General features: G+C 39.3%; 1 protein-coding gene across 1 annotated transcript in view; it reads left to right on the top strand.

Annotated features, from left to right (window-relative positions):
• The first annotated feature begins 225 nt into the window (after positions 1-225).
• The window catches only part of abcb6b (ATP-binding cassette, sub-family B (MDR/TAP), member 6b), a 31067-nt gene continuing 9232 nt past the window's right edge, over positions 226-22060 (top strand). The window contains exons 1-15 of the mRNA XM_053328287.1: positions 226-288; positions 1678-1864; positions 4775-4867; positions 4992-5068; positions 6433-6548; positions 6691-6812; positions 7084-7193; positions 7301-7366; positions 7576-7701; positions 8135-8211; positions 9184-9247; positions 12859-12944; positions 13412-13469; positions 13645-13749; positions 21820-21994. Of these exons, the coding sequence (XP_053184262.1) occupies positions 226-288; positions 1678-1864; positions 4775-4867; positions 4992-5068; positions 6433-6548; positions 6691-6812; positions 7084-7193; positions 7301-7366; positions 7576-7701; positions 8135-8211; positions 9184-9247; positions 12859-12944; positions 13412-13469; positions 13645-13749; positions 21820-21994 (1525 nt within the window). The remainder of the gene's footprint in view (positions 289-1677; positions 1865-4774; positions 4868-4991; positions 5069-6432; positions 6549-6690; positions 6813-7083; positions 7194-7300; positions 7367-7575; positions 7702-8134; positions 8212-9183; positions 9248-12858; positions 12945-13411; positions 13470-13644; positions 13750-21819; positions 21995-22060) is intronic.

Here is a 22060-nt window from a genome sequence, read left to right as displayed (position 1 = left end):
AGAAATGTGTGTGTGACTGAACTCACCCTCAGTGCTTTAAAACAAACCATCACAGCAGGTTAAATATACTCTCAGCCACTAACACAGCTTCAGTAGATGAAATATTGGACTGTAATCCTGCAACCAGCCTCAAAGTTCCCAGTTTGTGTATATGTGAGGCTTTCAGTTGCCCTGCTGCTGCTGAAGAAATGAGTTTTACAGCTCAATAAAGTGGAGGAGAATCAGATGGCAGACGATAATGTAAAGAGAAGACGAGGAGAGGGGAAAGCCGGGTGTGTAAATGTTGAGGTAAGTAGTTGATTACATTTCAGACACACAACAGCTGCTTAGATGCTTTTTTCCAAGCTTAACTTTTTAAGTTTGAACTCAGTAAAATAATAATTGTCGTTTTCTTTCACTGGGATGAAATATGACAGAAGGTTCATGTCCACACAGTTTGTAAATGTTGAGATTAGGGCTACAACTAAGGTTTGTTTAAATTCAATTCAATCAAATAATTTTTTTTTTTTTAAATGTTGATTTCTCTCTCCCAGAGGCAGACATACAACCTAAAATGTCTTGGTTTGTCTGGTCCAACAGTCCAAAATCTAAAGATATTCAGTTTACTCAGATATAAGAAGCAAGAGGCATTTTTTCTGTGACGTCTCAAAACAGTTCAATCAATTAATCGACTAATTGTTGCATATCTAGTGAAATGTCAACAACATTTTTGAGTAATTTTTGCTGTAATTGCTAAAAGAAACTGGACAATATAATGTCAATTCAGAGCGAGCAGATTAAGCTAGTTCTGTCCATGTACTTTCCCAACACAGTCTTGTGATGGTTTGTGGAAAAAGTCCCATTATTTAATCTGTAGATATATATTCTTCTTTTTTGTGACACGATGTTCAAACTACTGTATTTCAATTGGAAATACATTTGATGCTTGCACCACATTTAATCAGGATTTGGGGATAAAGTCTTGTGATAAAATGATGAGCAATTATGAAATAAATTAAAAATTAAAAACAAAATTTGAAAAAACGTATCTGACTGAAAAAAATCCATTGTGCAGGCACGAAACATGCTTCTAATTGATATAGTATGTTTGAAAATCACTTTTATGGAAAATTTTTACTTACATTACTTTTATGAACTGCTGTGAGACTGAGTTGAGGTACCGAGCGTTAGCTCCAATTTGGACAGACCCAGACTTCCTGTTGTAAAACTGCTTGCTGCTCTTTATCAGAAATGCAAAAATTCAATTAGCTAGTCACCATTGTTTAATTTATTGAATGCAGTGACAAAAAACACATTCACTTTTTTTTGACTCATTACTGCCTACTGTAGATCTCATCAACTATGAGTTGATTATACTAATTAGTGTTTGTTGGCAACAGAGGGCAGTATTGAGCCTGTTAATGCTTGGATGGCCCAGAACTAACTAATTCTTCATAGCTAGCATGAGCTAACAGCTACCATAGTCAAATTTGTGTGAATAGAGCAAGACAAAAATTTGCTTCAGTTCTGTAAAAATGAATTTCAATGCAAATTCACACAAACAACAACATAAAGATGATGTAAAATACACCTAAAATAATATACCACATCCCTTACTGAAGTTTGTTAAAAACTGATCAATGGGATGCAAGATTTTGTTGGGGACAAGGATCATCCCTGCGCTCTGTTAATCCTCAGATCCAGCAGTCTTCCTCTCCCTTTCCAACTGTGTGGAAAGGTTTTGGGGAGAAAGTGGGACTGCTGTTACCATATATCTGGCCCAAAGGCTCCTCGGCTCTGCAGGGACTGGTGCTGGTGTGTGTGGGCTTACTGGCAGCAGAGCGACTGGTCAATGTATTGGTTCCGGTTTACTCCAAAAACATCGGTAAGCACTGAAAACCACTAAGGTGCTTTCTTAGTTGACATGAATATGTTAAATTGTGTAAATTATACTGCAGTCATACATTTTGTATTTGAATATTATTTTTAAGCCGTCTGGAAACAACCGACACAACTCAGTTTACTTGTCAGACACATTAACTGAAATTTGATGTTCAAACACTAGATGGCAGTGTGCACACATTTTGTTTTAGATCTGATTGATTATTCAGACTTTCTTCCTTGTGCATGGTGTCTTCTTAGTGTGTTCATAGTACTCAGGGTTGTTAAGAATATGGGTCCTGTCCTGCAGCTGCTTGGCCTAGGTGTAAAAGTTGATTGTGTGTTGCTTTGGTGGATTTCTACTCATACCCTCACAGTGGTATAGGTACCCAGGTACACAGCAAGCTAAATATATATGTTCCAGTAAGAAGACACAGAGGTAATAATGAAACTCTGAAAATCGTGTCAGATGAAATACAACAAATGAGAAAACAAGCCATAAACAAGTGTTAGTATAATTAGTACAGTAACCAGCATTTATAAATGTTTCCACTAATTGTAATGTTACTTACATGTTTCTCTAACTAAAGACATTTTGACATCAACATAGGAAAAGCACAGATGTCCATAATAAAGTTAATGATGGCTCTATTTCATATAGCTGCTTCAGTTTCAGGGTCTGTATTGTGCATATTATTACACTCTCACACTGTCATGGCTTACTAGGAGAATCCAATATTACTCAGCCTCGTTAATGTTATTAAAGTAAGCCCTGTACTATTCCTACTATGAAAGCCAAAATGAAGCCTATTGTCCCTAATGCAAGGAAGACACAATGTATCACCAGTGAACACCTTAAGTCCCAAGTACAACATAGTAACTCATCTAATAAACATAGCATTCACAAGAATAAATTGAATAGAAAAGTGTAAACATATAGCTGTAAGAAATGCGATACCGACAGACTGCAACTGCTATACTGCTAGCCACATAATGATGTAGAGAAACCGCTGAATACTGTGATTCCTCGAGTTTTTTCTGACATGAAAATCTGATCTCTGTTGGTTTCTAAAAAATATGTTTAGCTTTGAAGGTATTTTTAGACAGTGAGTAGTTGACGTTGCTACCTCCATTGTTTGGATGTAAATAATATGACAAGATTGGTGGTGGTAGCAAGAAAAGTCGTGCTGGTGTCTGAGTTGTTGATTGTCAAAAATCAGTATACAAATTCAGATTATCTGACCAAAATCAGTTTATGGTATTAGTTAGCCAAGCTTGTTCTATTACATTTAGTAAAGGAAGTGTCAACCTGAAGCATACAATTCAGCATCAAATGTTGTTAGCTCTGGTAACCACTCACTGGAATTACCTTAAGCCCAACAGTAAAGTAACAGTTACACTAGAATATTGTATTAGCAACACATTAGCCTTAGCTAATGTAGGATAATGGTTAGCTTGGTTAACATTAAACTGCTCACAGATAATTCAATTTAATGTCTCAAATTACAACAGTCACAGAAGAGATACAACAGCTTGGAGTACCTGCAGATACTGTCCCATTAAGGGCATAGATAGCTAATGGCAACTGAAAGTTCACCTGCGAGCAACTGACATCAAAATCTGATGTATTTTTGTTGGTGGCTTATTTTCTGAAAATACATATGTTGTTGCTAGGAGCTTTAGCACAAAAGGCAGTCCAGCTCTCACTGAAGGTGGACCAAAATGTGCCTGTCCACGATAAATAGCACAGGATTCTAATCAAAATTGGCTGGTTTGAAGATGCCCAACACAAAATTAATTGAATATAGGTGTTGAAAATAAGTGTTGACCAATCATTTCATGCAGATACTGTACTGAAGGGATCCAGGAATTCAGGATCCAGTACATCACCATGTGTGGGCTGACTTGGTTGTCTCTTTTAAACCAGTTCAGCTACTGAATGAAAATGTATGGGTTTGAATGTGAAATCAAGCTTCACTTTTACATATGAAGGATGCAATTTGGCACACAGCAAGGGGGTGTCATCATTTGCCAGGGTCTTTTGTATGCTGTTTTGTACGCAGGGCTGCATCCACCACAAGGCAACAACCCAGAAGCCTCCACTTCAGAGGAAGTCAGCATCCAGTTTGTCTTCAGTTACTTCTCCTTTTGGAAAACTGGCCATTTGGCTTTTGGAGCAACATGAAAGTATAAGCCAGCGCAGCGAGAATGAGGCAGAGCGCTGCTTTGTGTGATGAAGAAGGGGTGGAGGGGAGTTTCAGAGGAGGGGGGGGGGTGTTATTGGTGTGTGTGTGTGTGTGTGTGTGTGTGTGTATGTGTAGAGGGTTTTCTGGGAGGTCACCCCTCCTGCCAGTCATGCTTAGCCGGCATTAGTGGCCTTTTTCGTGGAGTTAACACACCGGTACAACGGCCGTTTTGTCTCTAAGTCCGACCCCCTCCGACTCTGGGACCTGATGCCAGAGTTGAAAATGCCCCCCGCAGAAAACACACACCAGACAGTTTAAGAATGTGAAATACACACATTTCTTCATTTCTTTCTATCCATCTTTTTTATCTTTCTCCTTTCTTTTTTCACTGTGCCTCTTTATCTGTCTGGATCTTTGTTTTTCTTCATCTCCTCTTCCTCCTCCTCCTTGCCTCATCTCTGTCTGCTTATTCATTTCATCCTGATTCCCAGCCCTTCTAAAAAAAATGGTAATGAATGTGAATGAGAATGCGTCTGTGTGGCAGAGAGGGGATTGTGTGAATGTGTTCATGACTGTTTGTGTATGTGTGTGTGTTTAGTTGGTTTCCATTGGGAGGATGTTTATCTAGGCCTCAGTAATAAGAAAATGTGAAGGATTTAACCTTTGTGTTGGACTTTGTAACACCTATATGTGCATTTTTGTGTGTGTGTGTGTGTGTGTGTGTGTAGTCAATGAGCTGTCTGCAGGAGGCAGCTGGACTTCACTGGTCATCACTGTCTGCATCTACACACTGCTGAAGTTCCTACAAGGTGGAGGGGCAGGTATGTGTAGTGTTTACTGTACAGGAATGTATGTAAACGGTAAAATGTATCCTCCTTCATCTCCTCTGTTTTTCTCTCTCACTCACCAACGCTCACCCACCTCTTCCATTTTTGGTCCTTGTAGGTACTTCTGGTTTCATCAGCAATCTTCGTCAGTTTCTGTGGATCAGAGTTCAGCAGTTCACCAGCAGAGGCGTTCAGGTACCATTCGGACTCTTCTTCTTCTCTGTTTCTTCATCTTTATTCCTGTTTCTGAATTTTCTACTGTGTTAGCTTGCTTGAACTCCAAAATATGCATATTTCCAGGTCTTTTTTGTAAATCTGCGGCTCTATTGGAAAATCTTTGTATGATTCACAGTTACAAAAAACTCCTAATTTAAAGTGCAATACCACCAATGGCCACTAGATGCTGGCTTGAGAAAACCCCTGGCTCCAATTGAATACCATTCAAAAAAGTTAAAAGAAAATGTTCGACGATTTATGATGTCTCAATTACTAGACTAATAAGTGTGGTCATTTGGAAATCACTGCTATCTTAATAACATTTGAAGACACTGAACATAGAGTTAGTTTGGGCAGGACATGAAGTCAAGCTCAGCACACAAATCCAGCCCACATCAGCTGATGGCCCAGCTGATTCCCTTCTATGTATTCAATTGCCAATTCTCATACAGGACACCTTATGTAAAGCTTCTTCAGTCATTTACCTTCCTGCTTCAACTTCCCTCACCCTCCAGCTCCTCCTTACATGCTGTGTCTGACAATGTCATTTCTGTTGCCATTGTTGCCTGCTTTGTTCTATACCTGGGGTCTTTGCACTTCCTACCTTATACTTTTCACGTAAGCACATGGAAGGGCAGGGAGGTTTGCTGCTGCTCTCCTTGTCCTAGGTTCTCCATATAGGCACATGGGATGTGCTAAGTACAACCTTTTCAATACAAATGTTTTGAAATTTGATTTTAAATGCCAAAACTGAACTCACTGTTGTTGCCTCATAATTACTTTGTTTACAAGCCCCCCCCCCCCCCCCCCCCCCTCCGTTGTTCTGTTTACAGGGCTTTGCTAGTTTGCCACCACAACCTTGACTTTATGCTACTTTGTAAATTTCTCAAAGAAATTTAGTACATAAGGTCAAGAAGGTGCAATGATTGTCATCCGCTGGTTGCCTGGTAACACTAAAACTTCAGGTCAATGCTTCTGGTCAGGAAATAGTCTGGCACATAACCCTCTTTAAAACCACAATTGGTTATTTCTAAACATAGGTTGTTGTTTTATTGTACAGATTAAACAAATAAGATACATGTTCATTAGTGAGGATAAGATGTTCTGGTAGGCTGATTTTGATACCTTCAGACACAGCGAAGCTAGCTCTTTCCCCTTGTTTTTGTGCTTATCTAAGCTAAGCTTACTGACTATTGGAGCCAGGTGTTTCACAAAGTCTTGACTATTACTTTAAGGCTTGTTAATACAGATGTCAAATTCATCAGGCTCATAGTGGACATGCTTCAAGTGTGTAATGAGTTGTTGCTGTGTAAAGCCTCTGCCCTTCTCCCTCCACACTTGAGGTGCGTTTGTTTTCCCACCTCCATGGCTTGTCTCTGCGCTGGCACCTGGAGAGACACACTGGGGACGTGCTGAGGAGTGTTGACCGAGGCACCTCATCTATCAACAACCTGCTTAGGTAGGATGGGAGGAGGTCGAAAGGTGGAGACATTTATCCTCAACTCACTTAACCCGGGTTCATTTACCAAAACACGACAGGCATGAAACTCAAAATACATGTAGTGCGTGAGTTCTAACCTGGGTTTGTTGTGTGTCTTTAGCTACATCCTGTTCAGCATCCTCCCTACCATCTGTGACATCATCATCGCCATCATTTACTTTGTCTCCTACTTCAGTGTCTGGTTTGGACTCATCGTTCTCGCCTGCATGGTGCTTTACCTCAGTGAGTCAGTGTGTGTGGTGCTGTTTGAACACATGTATGAGCGTATGTTCATCATCTTCTAGTCATCAAAACTACTCTAATTTCAGCAAAGTTCTGTGAAATCTTGATTCAATTCAGTTTGGTCAAGTTTAAACACTTCCAAAAATAAAAGCACTTAATAAATGATAATGTTTTATGGATTGATAGTTTTTATACTCATACTCTTTAAACCCCAAAGATCCAACCTCTTGTTTTTGTAACAATCTTAATAATTGCCATTTTACATCTGCAGCGTGTACCATCCTGATCACAGAGTGGAGGACAAAATATAGGCGAGAGATGAACAATCAGGACAATAATGCAAAGTCCAGAGCCGTAGACTCGCTGCTCAATTTTGAGACGGTAGATATCATCATCACACATATCACACACATACACACAAAGCTCATTGACAGATAACTCTTTGCTTTCCAGTCTTCACACACTGGGTTTGTTTTATTTTTTTGCAGGTGAAATATTACAACGCTGAGGACTATGAAGTCCGCTGCTTTGAGGAAGCCATTATGAAATATCAAGTAAGCTTTTATTGCTGTCAAGTTATTGTAGTGACATCACTTGACACTAAAAGTTCAGTACCTGCTTATTTCACATGTAAATATAAAGATGAAAACTCAGCAGTATGTTTTGTTGTAGTTCAAATAATCAATTTTTAAATCTTGCTCTAGTTGTTTTCAATGTTCTTTATTTTAAATGAAGCTCAATAAATTGTGTGCTGTGTGTGTAGCGGTGTGAATGGAAGAGCTCAGCGTCCCTCGCACTGCTGAACCAAACACAGAATGTCATCATAGGGTCGGGACTGCTCACTGGATCTCTGCTCTGCGCCTACCTGGTCTCCAAGGGACAATTCCAGGTATCAGTGAAGAGTGAATGAGACTAAGAGACATCTTTGATGCTGTGACCTCAGTGACTCAGATACATGGAGCAGAAGTAGATCTCAATGACTCAGATATGGTTTTAGAGACATGAACTTGACCACAGTGACTTGGACATGAGACATGTCGATTAGTTAGACTAAGACTGAGACTACTTTGGTGTATTGTGAATTACTTCAGGGAATCAGAAATAAACTCATGACTCAGGCTCTCTCTTAATGACCAGTAAACATTCCCAGTGATCAGGATATGACTTTGCTTTTTTTGTTTTTATATACATGAACTCACTGCTAATGATGCACATAAAAAAGGACAAGAAACTTGACTCATTCGCCAACTTTACTGGCTGCTTTGCTTATTGATTATAGTGTTTAATGTTTAGGAGCTTTATGTCTTTCCTTTCCCTCTCAGGTTGGAGATTATGTTCTGTTTGGAACCTACATCATCCAACTGTACACTCCTCTGAACTGGTTTGGTACCTACTACAGGTGAGACAAACATACACTACAGCAGTGGTCACCATCCCTGCTCCTGGAGAGCTACTGCCCTGCATGTTTTAGGTATCTCCCCACTCTAACACACTTGATTCTAAGTATTAACTCCTAATCAAGCAGCTGACGCTTGTCAAAGACTTGATAACTGTTGAACTTGAATTTTCCATAATTTACATCAATCATTGGCATGTACTGGGTCAAACTAGGCTTTGCGGTCACTGCGAAATACACCCCAAATCTTGACTGGGAGACACTGTCTCTCTTTGAGATAGTAGTAGGCAGTAAGTCTGCTCCTTTTGAGGAAAACAGGAGGCAGCCTGATAGTGTTGCTATATCAGCCAAGGTCAAATATGTGTTTATCTGTTTCTCTGAATGGAGTAGAAGTAACTGTAGTCAGAGGTTGGATATTGTGGACCCTGTGAGATGGAGGACAAAGGCCCTGAGTGGCGTCAAAGCAATGTTTTTATCTGTAGTCCAGTAGACTAAATTCTGTATGCTGTAAATGTGTTGGATCTGCCCATATTTGGGCATGGCTCAACCTGTGGCATTATCTGTGTGGTTTAAAGTCTATCCCTGGAGGACAGAAACGTCAGAATTGAAGGAAGCATCAGAACATAATGTGTTCTGATCATTCATTCACTTCTCCTTGATCAAGTAAATAAACTTTTTCAACACAAGACATCCTGGACTTCTGTCTACTCTCTCCACTGACGTATGGGCTGCATAATTAAAAATCATCAACAATAACGAGTTATTTATTAGAATCAGGTGTTCTAGAGTGGGGAGGACACTACTTCTCCAGGAGCAAGGTTGGAGACCACTGCAGTACAGGATGTATGTTTGAGGGGTGCTTTATAGTAACAACACTGCATATTAAATGCTGGTGATTGTATTTTTGTACTACTGTAGCTGCTGCTGTTTCTGCTTCTAATTATACAAATAAAAGTGCTTCTTGCTTCTTTACAGGCTGATTCAGAGCTCATTTGTTGACATGGAGAACATGCTGGCTCTGCTGACAGTGCAGAAAGAGGTGAGTCATGAAACAGAACCAAGTCAGTGCTAACATAAACTCAACAGCTGATGTGCTTTACTTTGATGTTCATATGCTTAAATACCACATTATGATTACAATTATTTGGTTGATGAAAAATTGAAAAAAAAGCAACTCTGTTGCTGATTTAATCATAAATCAATCCAGGCAGGTTTAGTGAGCAAAATAGTTACTTGTCATCAAATACAGCAGATGTGAGGGAAGCACTGAGCCCAATTTTGCCGAAATTGCCTCTCCTCCTTCACATCAGGTCAGGACCTGGATTCAGTGTCAAGGACACTTCAGCAGGAAGGCAGAGTCCAGCTCTTGTATTTGAAAAGCCACCTCACAAACTGTTAATCACACTCAAAACAGGTTGAAAATGTATGAAGAGTTCTCAGCCTTTGACTTTTTTTTTTTTATCTCAACTAAATAAACAACAGAGGATTTTACAAACTTCTACAGAGAGGAAGAACAACCAGTCAGCTCTGGATTTAATCATTTGTGCTCTAATGAATAAAACTGAGATCGATTATTAAATCAGGAGCAATTATTCATTCATTAAGACATGAATTAATAATCAGAGAGATGAGTAGTTGATACAGCTGATATCTGTTCCTTTATTCTCAATATTTAATGTATTCAATATTTACCTGACTTCAAACAAAATTTCCTTTGAGATAATAATGAAAATTAGACTGAAGCAGAGTTAAAGACAATGCAGCTAATTTATTATTTTTCAGTCAATGTGTTATAATATTAAGTAAATCATTACTGTTATTAGTATTAAAGCTTTTATTATGAGCATGAGGAATAACACTTTAAGCTACTTTTGCCAAAGCATTATTTAGACATGAATATTTATATTTATATCTAAATAATACCAAACTAATTACATATTTTAATATTTAGAAGTAAAATATATAAAGAGGGCTTAGAGATATACAAATGTAAATTAAAATATAATAACTATATATGTATAAATAAATAAAAAATTATCAGAGTCAGTCCGCTTTGGTCCTGCTTGAAAACAGAAACTCACACAGTCAGAGGTCAGCGGATTAGGAGGTCAACAAGTGTTTGTGTGTGACTTTGTGTGTTTGTGTGTCTTTGTGCGCATACACATACTAAAATACAGAGTCTGTGTCTGTGTGTGTACGTCTGTCTTTGTGTGTGTGTGTGTGTGCGCGCGCGTTGGTGGGAAAAGGCGTCCTCCGGCTGCCTCACTAAAGGCTCCTACATTCACAGGCCCTTGATATGGTAAACAGGCACATGAATGTAGACAAAAGCATTAGAGCACCTTAAAAACACAGCGGCCTCTTTCTTAGGCTTGGGAAGCTGCAGGCGAAGGGAGTCAGTGAGGAGGAGGAGGAGGAGGAGGAGGTGGAGGAGGAGGAAGGTCAGGGAGGAGAGAGGGTGAAAAAAACTGATGGTGATAAATCGTCAAGCTATAATCAAACTTTTCTGTTTTGAAGATGTTTGGATTCCAGTTTCAGAATAGAGGAAATGGTGAAAAATGTAGAAATGATGGGAGCAAGATTGAGAGTGTTTGGTTATTAATAATGATTAATAATTATCATAAATAATTATTAATTATTAAAAGGAAATGAAATAATTATCAATTGTTATTATTAATTTGGGACACCACCCGGAAACCGGGACTAATAACCAAACAGTCAAATTAGCCTGACTTTGGAAATGAAGGATTAGAGTCCGATCTCTGACTATTCTATCAGCCACTTATCACAATAACATATGCACAATAATCACAAAAAAAATAGGCAGGTGTGTGTGTGTGTGTGTGTGTGTGTGTGTGTGTGTGTGTGTGTGTGTGTGTGTGTAGCGATGGGTGTATGTGTGTGTGTGTGGGTGCAGGTGAGTGTGTCCAGGAGCGTGGGGTTTTAAGATGGCAGACTCCGCAAAGGGGTATCGTCACACAAGAACAGGAGGGGCGGATATGGGGGCCGTATCCACTAGACAAAATGACGCAACAGCGCTGACTTGTGGTCAACCCTCCCAAACACATTGGCTCAGCGGCGAGAGAGAGAGAGAGAGGGAGAGAGAGAGAGAGACAGAGAGAGAGAGAGAGAGAGCGAGAGAGAGTGATGGCAAGCTTTGTACACAGACAAATGTGCGCACAGTGTTGAGGCTGTGTACACGTGCTATCTGATGCTGGCTAACAAAGCAGTTTCGTCTTGCTCAAGGTGGCGCTAAACCACAAGCAGCTGAATAAATACAGAAAGGCAGACCGCCGGTTTGGCGAGGTGACGCGGAGAGATAAAAGCAGCCACTTTTATCTACAGCTACGCATGTGCACAGTGAAGATGTGTGCATGCGCCAACTGATGGTTGAACGACACAAGGGACTTACTATCCCTTAGTGGTGGCTGTAACACTGACCCTGACGGGATAAACACAAAATAGCAGTTGACAACAAACGTAATCAGACTCCTCAGAGTCTAGCAAACAAACGGTCCCAATACACAAGCTTATACAGCAGTGATAAAATGCTAACTGGCATTACCACACACAAGTAGCTCTGCCCAGACGAACAACCTCTTACAATTTGTTGATTTACCGATGTATTTATGGCATGATGATTTAAGGTCTGTTAGTAAAATCCGACGCTGTCCTTCCAGACGGCTCGTCTTGATTCCTTGAGGCTAACGGCGTTAGGTCCCACTGGTGACGCGGAAAACCTCAGACATGTCGACAATTGGTGGATGGCGAGGCATAGAAGTTATCCGACGATCTACGACATGGAGAGATCTTGTTACTTGATCTTGTAACTTATCCTCCCTTCTGCAGGTTCAATTGAGAGCGGCGTGACTGGTCGTCAGTGGTGCTCGCGGAGTCGTTCAAGTTGAATTCAGGTGAACGCGGAAATTCTCGTCTCGTCCTGCGAGGTGAGGAAGCTCCGAAAGAGAAAAGGGGAAAGGTAACACACACGCGTCGCTATCTTTTGTAGTCCCTGCCGTTATAGAGGGACAGCAGGCATGCCACGCCTACACTCGTAGACCGTCAAAAGGGAAACGAAAAGAGAAAGAAACCGGCAACCGCGTGCCTCTGCCTTTTGAAGCGTCTGTGACGTCAGCGGAAATGGAAGTGACGTCGGGTGATTTGACCTAAGTCCTGGGGGAAGGGTCTGAAGGGGCCCTCTGGTGCCCTTTCCTTTGTTTGAGGAGGCAAATAAAACTCCAATCAGGCTTCCCATGTGCTGATGTCGAGGCCCAACAAAGGGCTTTGTTCTCTTCTTCCTCCTCTCATCATGCTTTCTTCTTCATATAATATTGCTAATACTTCTTACAAATAATGTTTTTTTTTCTGTTGAGCATGACATACAAGTTGACCAAAAAAACACAACCCTCAACGTCCACTTTCTAGCTTGTTCCTCAGTTTTTTACTCCCTTATATCACATGTTCATGTATAGTGAGTTGTCATAGAGCTCAATTCTAAACTTTCCATCATCCTGAGCTCTTTTGCTGCATCCAAAGTTGAGAATGAAATGTCAAGCTCAACCAGGACGAATGATTTCAAAGTTCAAAGTATAATATCAGGGCTTGTAGAATCAGTCAAATCTTTAAACTTCCTTCTCCTCCTCCTTGTTCCAGGTGCAGGACATTGAGGATGCGCAGGACTTGCAGCTCACAGCAGGTCAGGTGGAATTTGACAGAGTCTCTTTCAGCTACGTGTCAGGGTGTGTAGCCAATAACAAATCTATTCACAGCTGAAAGCCACTTCTCTGTAGTTTGATTCAATACGATTCGAGAGCACAAACAAAGCCACATAAAAACAATCAAATGAAATAAAGATGTTACAGAAATGTTGAAGACTTATTCTACAGGCCTCACATAAAAATTATATATGAAGACGTATTGATGAATCTTCCAGCCTTGTTACATTTGTAAAGCCATGTAAATACTTGGCTAGCTCCCTGGCAATTATTTTATATTTATAGCATTACAAATGCATTGGATGAGGCCAAAATAACCACTTCATAGTGAACATATATGATGTGAACTATCAATTTTCAGACATTACCACCAGAGTTCAGATCCTCTTGATCCTTACTGTTGTCTGATGTGTGTGTGTGTGTGTGTGCGTGTGTGTGTGTGTGTGTGTGTGTGTGTGTGTGTGTGTGTGTGTCTGTGTGTGTGTGTGTAGCACTGAGGTTCTCAGAGATGTCAGCTTTACGGTGGCGGCGGGGCAGACAATTGCTCTGGTATGTTTCTACATCTGCGTTCCTATTGTATGTAAATTCTTATTTAATGGATCAGTTTGGCAGATTTACTCACTAACTGTACTTAAGTGGATAGTTTTGGTTTTAATGTACTTTACTTTACTTTTTCTACTAAAGAAATCACCCATATTTAAACTTAACTTGTGTGTGAGCACAGGTTGGTCCATCTGGATCAGGCAAAAGCTCCATCCTGCGTCTGTTGTTCAGATTCTACGACCCTCAGAGTGGCTGCATCCGCATCGACGGTCAGGACATCTCCAGGGTAAACGCACACACACACACACAGACACACACACACACACACACACACAGACACACGACAAACACACACACACACACACAGGCAAAACTTAAATTCATCACAAATCAAGCAGCTTTAAGGACCATACTTTTGCTCATTTTAACTCATTAACTACAAACTGTGTAAACTGTTACTGCCAACAATTCTTCCAGGTTTGCAGATTAATTTGTCTTCTTTGAGGCAGCCGTTGGCATCAGTTCTTTTCAGCTGAGAAAACCAAAAAAGTAGTACAGAATGTTCAAATAAGATTTAGTATCATAAAGGGTATGCATCACTGCCAAACCAATATTACATAGGACTGAATAGAATGATACAGTGTACGTTTGAACATGTTTACATCACGTACATTGTGGAGTTTTCAAGAATGATCTCAGACTCAAGAACATCTTACACTGGGCTTAAACATGTTTATGAGAGAGTGAAAAGGTCAAGACAAACTTGGCAACAGTGTGAAGACACAAATGAAGATTTTGTGCCAATTTGAAAGTCTCTAGTCTCAAAAACTGAGATTGAGTTTGCCAGGCAACTAACAGAGACTCTAACAAGTCACTACTCCCAGCCAAGAAACATTCATAAAAGTAAACCTCCATAAAACCACTAATTGTCATTTTTATACCTTAGTTTTTATTTAATTGATGTGCTTTAGAGGTGCTTGTAGGTGGATATTATTATCTTTGAACAGAGCCAGGCAAACAGTTTTCCCCTGTTTTCAGTCTTTATGCTAAGCTAAGTTAAAATTCATACTGTCAATCCCATCAAACTCCCAAAATGTCAAACTATTCCTTCAAACTCAAAGTACATCTTTCACTTTCTATCTCTTTCATTCAAAAGTCTGTTTCTCGTTCTTTCTTTGTCTTTCTGTCTTTCACTCTGCATTGCTGTTTCTGCTTTTGCCTCACGCACCTTGTTTTCCACTTTCCCTCTCTCACTCACTCACTCTCTCTCACTCACTCTCTCTCTGTCTCTCTCACTCTCTCCCTCTCACACACTCTCCCTCTCATACACACACAGCTGGGCTGAGTGTGTGAGCTCCAGTCACACTGTGAATAAATCATAGTAAAAGGTTTGTGAATAATGTAGCAACGAGTCCAGACGCCAGATGTGTGTGTGTGTTTGTGTGTGTGTAAAGATAGCCCATTTATTTGTAGTTGAAGTAACTCTGTTTATGATTTGCCAAAAGCCTCAATAAAGACCAAACAACACAGGCAGTTCACAACAGTCACACACACACACACACACACACACACACACACACACACACACACACACACACACACACACACACACACACACACTGACACCTGTTTTAGTATGACCAACATGACCAACATGCTGTTCAGATGAAGAGGCTGGTGATGATTATGAGGACGCTCGTTTATACTGTAATTACACTGCAAGAGGACCATTTAATCAACACACACAAACACACATGTGGTATTTTCTTTAATTAAAGTCAGACTGTTTGTCAATCCTACTTTGTAAACTTCTCCAGGAGGAGGAGGAGCAGGAAGTGGTAAAAGTCCTTAATGTCCTCTGCTTTTTCTGGAGGCCTCAATTAAGATTCACAAAGCATTTTTCCATGAATTCTCTCTTCATCCACTGACAGTCATGTATAGTGTCATCATATGTTTTATCCCAGTAAGATCAGAAAATATTTACTATACAAACAGTATATACATTCAGCAGCATGCTTTGACCAAACATGTGTCTCAGAAATTCCTTTTATGTAAATTCACAACAGAAAATCAATTTTGTAACAAAGAAAACGCCACCTGGATATTTAAACTTTTAAATATATTAGATTTAAATATATAATTTTATATTTAACTTTGTTAATTAACTTATCTGGCAAGTGGCAAATTGTTGATATTGAACCCAGCAACAACCACCACACCTTGAGGCTGAAACCAGTGTGGAAGTACCTTAAAGTGCAATGCCACTGACGTCCATAAGATGCTGGCTCCAAAACAATCCCTGGCTCCAACTGACTCTCATTCAAAAGGCATCAATTTCTCTAGAAATACTATATAGTTACTTTATTTTAAGTAATTATGGTCTCAATCACTGAATCCAACCCCCCTAGTAAGTGTGCTGGTGGTCATTTTGGAAATAATTGCGTGTGCAGCACTCACGATCCCCAGTACATGGACACTGTTTATTTGAAAGGTCCTGGCTGTGAATGAATAGATGGTGACTTGAAGCACGAGATTTGATTAACATGCCTGCCCTACGACTTGCTTGCAGTACATGTATGTAGCACTACTAGAAAAAAACTATCATGAAGTAGCAGGAGATGGTCCCAAATGCACAACAAAAGAGGAAGCACATACTGTACTAGACAATACAAATAAAGCTGGCAAATCCAGGAAAAAATTTAAAGAATACTGAGCTGACAGAAGAGGGCCGAACAAAACCAAAGGATCCAACAAAGACTGATCAGAAAACCAGGGCAAAAACACAAACTGAACTAATAAGGGAATGGGGGCCAGGTTACTGGACAGGGGAACAGGGAAGAAGCTGATTAGCTGGGAAGACACTGGGAGCAGGTCAGAGCTAATGAGGATTGATGTAGGACAGGTGTGGAGGGACATGCGGTGGAAAGGGCAGTCTTGATATTCAGGGGAAAAACCAGGGAAAACCAAAAACCAATAAACAATCCAATAAACCAGCAGAACACACAGGAAACATAACCCAAATATACAACACTTCAACCTCCCTCATCTGCAATAAACAAAACCAAAAACCCCAAAAAAACAAAAAGTCCAGAAATCCCTAAACACAAAAAGTCCAAAAACACAGACAGTCCATGACAAAAACCTTGTCAGGGAAAATAATCCAGGCGGTGATTATGTTTCCCCCTTAAAACATGATTGGCCAAACAAATTATTATGTAAACATAGCTGAATTAGAAATCTGTTCCAAAGCACACTGTGGTTAAAATATCTCAAACAGCAGAGGATTTCAAAGTTCACCACCAACCATGTTGGAAAACCCCCACTTCTATGTTGAAATTAAAAGTCTCTGAAGATTTAATACAAGATGTTAGCTTTTGTAATATTTGTGTATTGCAGCAACAACATACACTAAGAGTCAAAGAGGCGTATGTTTTGGGGCTGTGGTTATTGCTTGCTTATTGAACCTGAGCTTTACCAAAGGTTTACTTGTTGCTAAGGTTGTTCCATGGGTTGTTCACATTGTCCGCATATTTTGGATTGGATTCTATCTGAATCATGTACTGATGTATTGTAGAAGTTACCATTTTGAGTTAAAAAAAAACAGAAAAGAAGTGAAATCCTACAACTATCATTTGTTGGGGTGTAACGTCACGAGCTGCCAGGAAGTCTGCTGAGCCAACCATCCCTCATCAAGAGCAGATAGCCTAGCTCAGTAGAAGATAAATGAATATAATAATAAATATTCCAGTAAAGCCCCAGAATATTAACATAGACCTATAAATGTGCATGATATGCCCCTTTTAATAGCTACATTATGTGATCATCTGTGAGTTATTAGTATTGAGAAGAATTATAGAGGTGAAACAGAGAACAGCCACAATGAAATAAACTATTAAATTGCACATTAATTTCCTTTTAACAGCTCAATCTCATCTGAGAGATATTTATGATGAATAAAAAATGAAAGATTTTGGATCAGAAGGTGTTCATAAAGTCTCACCTTCCTTACGAAGTGAGGAGAGTGTGGAGCTCTGGGTTTGATGCCAACTGTTTTTACACACCATCTGTTTCACATGTTGCCTGTTGTCACTCCATTAAAATCCACCATTCCTTTCATGTTGCACTCTATAAATACTTTTTTTAATGTGTCATGATCAAAGGACTCATTGGCCTGTTTTACACATTGAAACATTGTCCGTCTTAACAAGTCATTTAATCTCATCTTCAGTTTAAATTCTGCTCCAAAAATATGGTCAGTATACTGAGATACTGAGAAGTCTAATGCAATTGGATGCAAAAATCTTTGCAAGAATATTTGAACATTTTGGAATGAAAAAAATGTAATTTGTATACTGTATGCAAACTGTAAAGGTGGAGTCAGCAAGTAATTAGCTTAGCTTAGCATAAAGACTGCACCCAGGGGGACACAACTAGCCTGGCTCTGTCTAAAAAAACAGTTCTAACAAGTAACTCTCCAAAAAACACAACTTATTATCTAATTATAACAGACAGGTTAATAGATGATTCTTAACAATAATAGTCTCACACCAAATGTAGTCTGATGCCCACAGAAGTGTGCAGAATGTAGCATCTTTCTTTTTAGCAGTTTAAAGGACAGGTTTAGATTTTATTAGGGCATCTTAAAGGTGCAGTGTGTAGGATTTAGTGACATCTAGCGGCGAGGTTACAGATTGCAACCAAACGAATAGCACCTCAACCCCCACCCTCATCTTCCATGCATGTAGGAGAACCTACAGTACCTACTGAAAAATGCAAAAGGCCCTTTCTACAGCCAGTTTGGTTTGTCAATTCTGGGCTACTGTAGAAACACGGCAGGAAAAACATGATAGAAGACCCGCCCTACACACAATGACTTGTATTTTCAGGTGATTATACACTAATTAAAAGATGGTTATATTCAATTTCTGCTGAATCTGTTTTGCTAAATGTTACTAAATTCTACACAATGCACCTTAATAAGTAGTGTCAAAAACCAAAGTCCTCATTCCATGCAACAAGACATTCTTAAGTTCAGCTGAGGCTAAAATGAGGCAGTATGAGTTAGCTCAGTCAAGTCTTTTATTTAATTAATTCATTTGAAGAGGGTGTCAAGGGTTGTGATCTGGTGTGAAAAAGGGGCTCTTGACTCACCTCCCAGCAACGTGCAACTCAATCAGGTGCTTCTCAGATTAGGGACAGAAAAGGGTGCGCACTGGAGCACATTGGCTGTCATCACTAAACTTCTTTAATCTTGTAAAGTAAAATAGTAGATGTGATTAAAAGAGAGGGTATTTCTTCTGCCGATAAACTATTCATTTGATCCTTTTTCATCGTACATGTGAGTGATGCTGAACTAAAATGTGTCCAGTTTGCTGCTCTCTGTGGACACATCTCAGTCTTTTGGACCTGTGTTTGTTTCCGGACCATTTGTCCTGTATCATTCTGTGTCCATGCATATGGCAGCCACATGTGGTGAAGCCCTGATAAGTCCGGCTCTGCAGGCTAATAGCTGGTCACAAACAGCAGGTGTGAGTCAGCGGTTTGTTGTGTAAGGTGTCAGTCAAGTTTGCTTTTTTTAGACATTAAACGAACCAAACAGCCGTTTCAATTTAATATAGTTCCCGTTAAGCCATGCTGATGATCACTTCTCATAAGTACCTGTTTTTTGTTGTTCTGCGGCCACACACCTTTCCTGTGTGTCATGTTGAATCACTGCTGGATTTAATGCATGCTATAAAGAAAAACAGACGTTATCATGTTGAAAAGAGAGCCACATTATGAACAGCTCTAATTTTAGAAAAACATTTTCAAGTACAAATGTCATTCATCACTTGTGTAGATGCAAACTGAATGGATAAAGTAAAAACAAAAAAAAGCATAGGACAGGATGTGTTGGCTTCTTTAATATGGAACAAAAACATTATCTTTCCCTAACCTTAAGTGTTTAAGTAGCAGTGGAGCCCAGTGCTTTCAATATCTAACCACCCACCTCAGCCTGCTCTCAATGAGTTTTGTGCAATATAACAATGTCAAACTGAATGGACTGAGAAAGTTCAGCTGCCACTGAACATAATCCAGGCAGCAATAAACATTCTGGGCAAAGGCAAATGATATATAAACATAAATTTGTAGTAGACAAGGTCGATGAGGACATATCTTAAATACAGCATAATTTTAGAGATTAGACATTAATGGTCATTATTTCTTTCGTGTGAGAACAGCTGTTTCACACAAGTACTTCCTCCTTTTGTTCCCTTTTCAATGAAAAACAATAAAAGGCTCTTTTTTTGTTTTTATCCTACTTTGTTTTCTTTTCCCTCTCCATCTGTCTCTTTCTCTTTTTCTAACATTTGTTGTTAAAGCTCTGTCAGCCCGCCTCAATCAGAAACAGATGCTGTGTTGTTCTTGAGTGGAATAAATACCAAAAGTAAACGTCAAAGATCAAATTAAGAGAAAGTGTGTGATTATCAGCCAAACCAAGCTGGTGCAGGAAATGGAATTTGTATTGTTGTGGCTGAGGAGGAAAGCTTTCTACAGGAAAGGCTGTGAGTCCTGTGCACTGACCAAAGAGTCATTTAAAACCGGAAATTATTTCTGAAGAGATCAAGGGCTAGATTCGCAAAATTCACAAAAGAGTCATTTTTAAAAAGTGGAATGCATTACGATTATTTCATTGATACATGGTTTGGACATTTAAACAATCAGAGCGAGGTGGACCGAGTCCCTTTTGGTCGGCCACATCTGCTTAAATCACACAGTGTGTAACAATTAGGGATTTTGATCTTTTTCCATCTGATGAAGATAATTTAAAACATGTTAGATCGTGACAACTGATGTAACAAGTGTGCAGAGGAGAAAAATATTCTTTAAAAATCTGGCTGAAAATAGTGAACTAAAGAAAAACAGCACAGTATCGTGAGTAGTTTTATTATCCAGCTTAAAGTTTGACTTTCACCTCACTGTTGCAATGTTCACTTGCTTCCAACTTTCTCTGCACTGCTGACAGTCTTTGCTGCCCACATTAAGTCTTATATCTTTCATGCATTTATTCAATAATCACAGCCTAACTGAGCTCTGCCAAATTGTTTATTGAAACATGTATTGCTGTTTTCATTTAGTTCAATAAGAATTTTTGTTCTTGAGGGAATAGCCAATAAGATTCCTGTAATCAACTTATGTGAGGAACAGTCATACTCACAGTATGCTTAGAGGTGTGCGGTATGGACAAAATTATTATTACATGTGTTTGATAATATTAAATTAAACTTTATATTTCACTTCTTAAAAAACAAGCTGGCTGGTCCTGGAAACAATGTTGATAAGAGTGAAGGTTCTGAGCTGGAACAACTCAGAACAATGAGCTGAAAGATGCTGAAATACTCTGTTCATAACTACAAACAGTCTCTTTCACATTATACTTTTGATTCATTGTTAATGTGAAAATATTTATCTGCACAGCTTTACATCTCTACTTAGTGTCATGATGTTAAACAGCCATGCTAGGCAGGAGTGGTCTGGTTATCATCGAACATAGAGCGACCCACTGTTAAATTCATACCATTAAAGGTTTCATAAATTCACTTTGACACAATACCTTTATTGCATCAGTGTTAGTAAAAAATAAGCCACACTTTTAAATAGAGCTGCAACAAATGATTATTTACTCCATCCATTACTATGGATGCATGTGCTGATTATTTTCTAAATTCCTTGTTTTGTCCATAAATTGTCAGCAAAACATAAGTGAGAAATGAGTTATAATTACTTAGGGCACATGGTGATGTCATTTACTGACACAGAAAAGCTTTAAATCCTCCCATCTAGGACGCTTTAACCAGACAATTTGTAGCATTTTTTGCTTTAAAAAAGGCTGGTTTTCTCTTGACTTAAATATTTGCTTTAAATCCTTACCTTATTTATTTCAGGCAGAATACAAGATCTGTCTATAACACACAATAAACCACAGCTAAGTAATAAACATGTAAAGTTTCAGAGGCAAAAAGAGGGTAAGTGGGTAATCTCAGATATGTAAAAGCCTAGGAGAGAGAGACAAGGAGACAGGCAGGAATCAGTGTAGGACATGTGTGCCTGTCTGTGACCTCGGGCAGCATGCATTATATAGTATAAGATGACTTAAGTCATGCAACATTTATGTAGACATATACTGTGTGTGAGAGAAAAAGAGCAAGTAGAGATAGAAATTCGTCCTGGTTATGTTTTCATAGTGATATCTGCATATTTGACGATCACATATTGTATATTATTAGCGATGAGTGATTTACAAACCACCTATATGAATGGATTAGTTTAAAACTAATGTTACTGAAATAAATATCTCCTTCTTTCTCTGTTTAAGGTGCGTCAGTCTTCTCTGAGGTCACACATCGGAGTGGTTCCCCAGGATACCGTTCTCTTCAACGACACCATCAGCAACAACATCCGCTACAGCCGAGTTACGGCCAGCCAACAGGAGGTGGAGAATGCTGCCACGGCTGCTGACATACACGCCAGGATACTGGAGCTACCTCAGGGTCAGGCTGTGATGTGTGTGTTTCAGTAATGATGATGGTGGTGATAAAGCATTCTGTTACGGGACA

The sequence above is a fragment of the Scomber japonicus genome, chromosome 11, assembly GCF_027409825.1.
Source record: "Scomber japonicus isolate fScoJap1 chromosome 11, fScoJap1.pri, whole genome shotgun sequence".
Lineage (NCBI taxonomy): Eukaryota > Metazoa > Chordata > Actinopteri > Scombriformes > Scombridae > Scomber > Scomber japonicus.
Note: the sequence above shows the minus strand (reverse complement) of the source record. Positions and strands in the feature narration are given on the sequence as shown.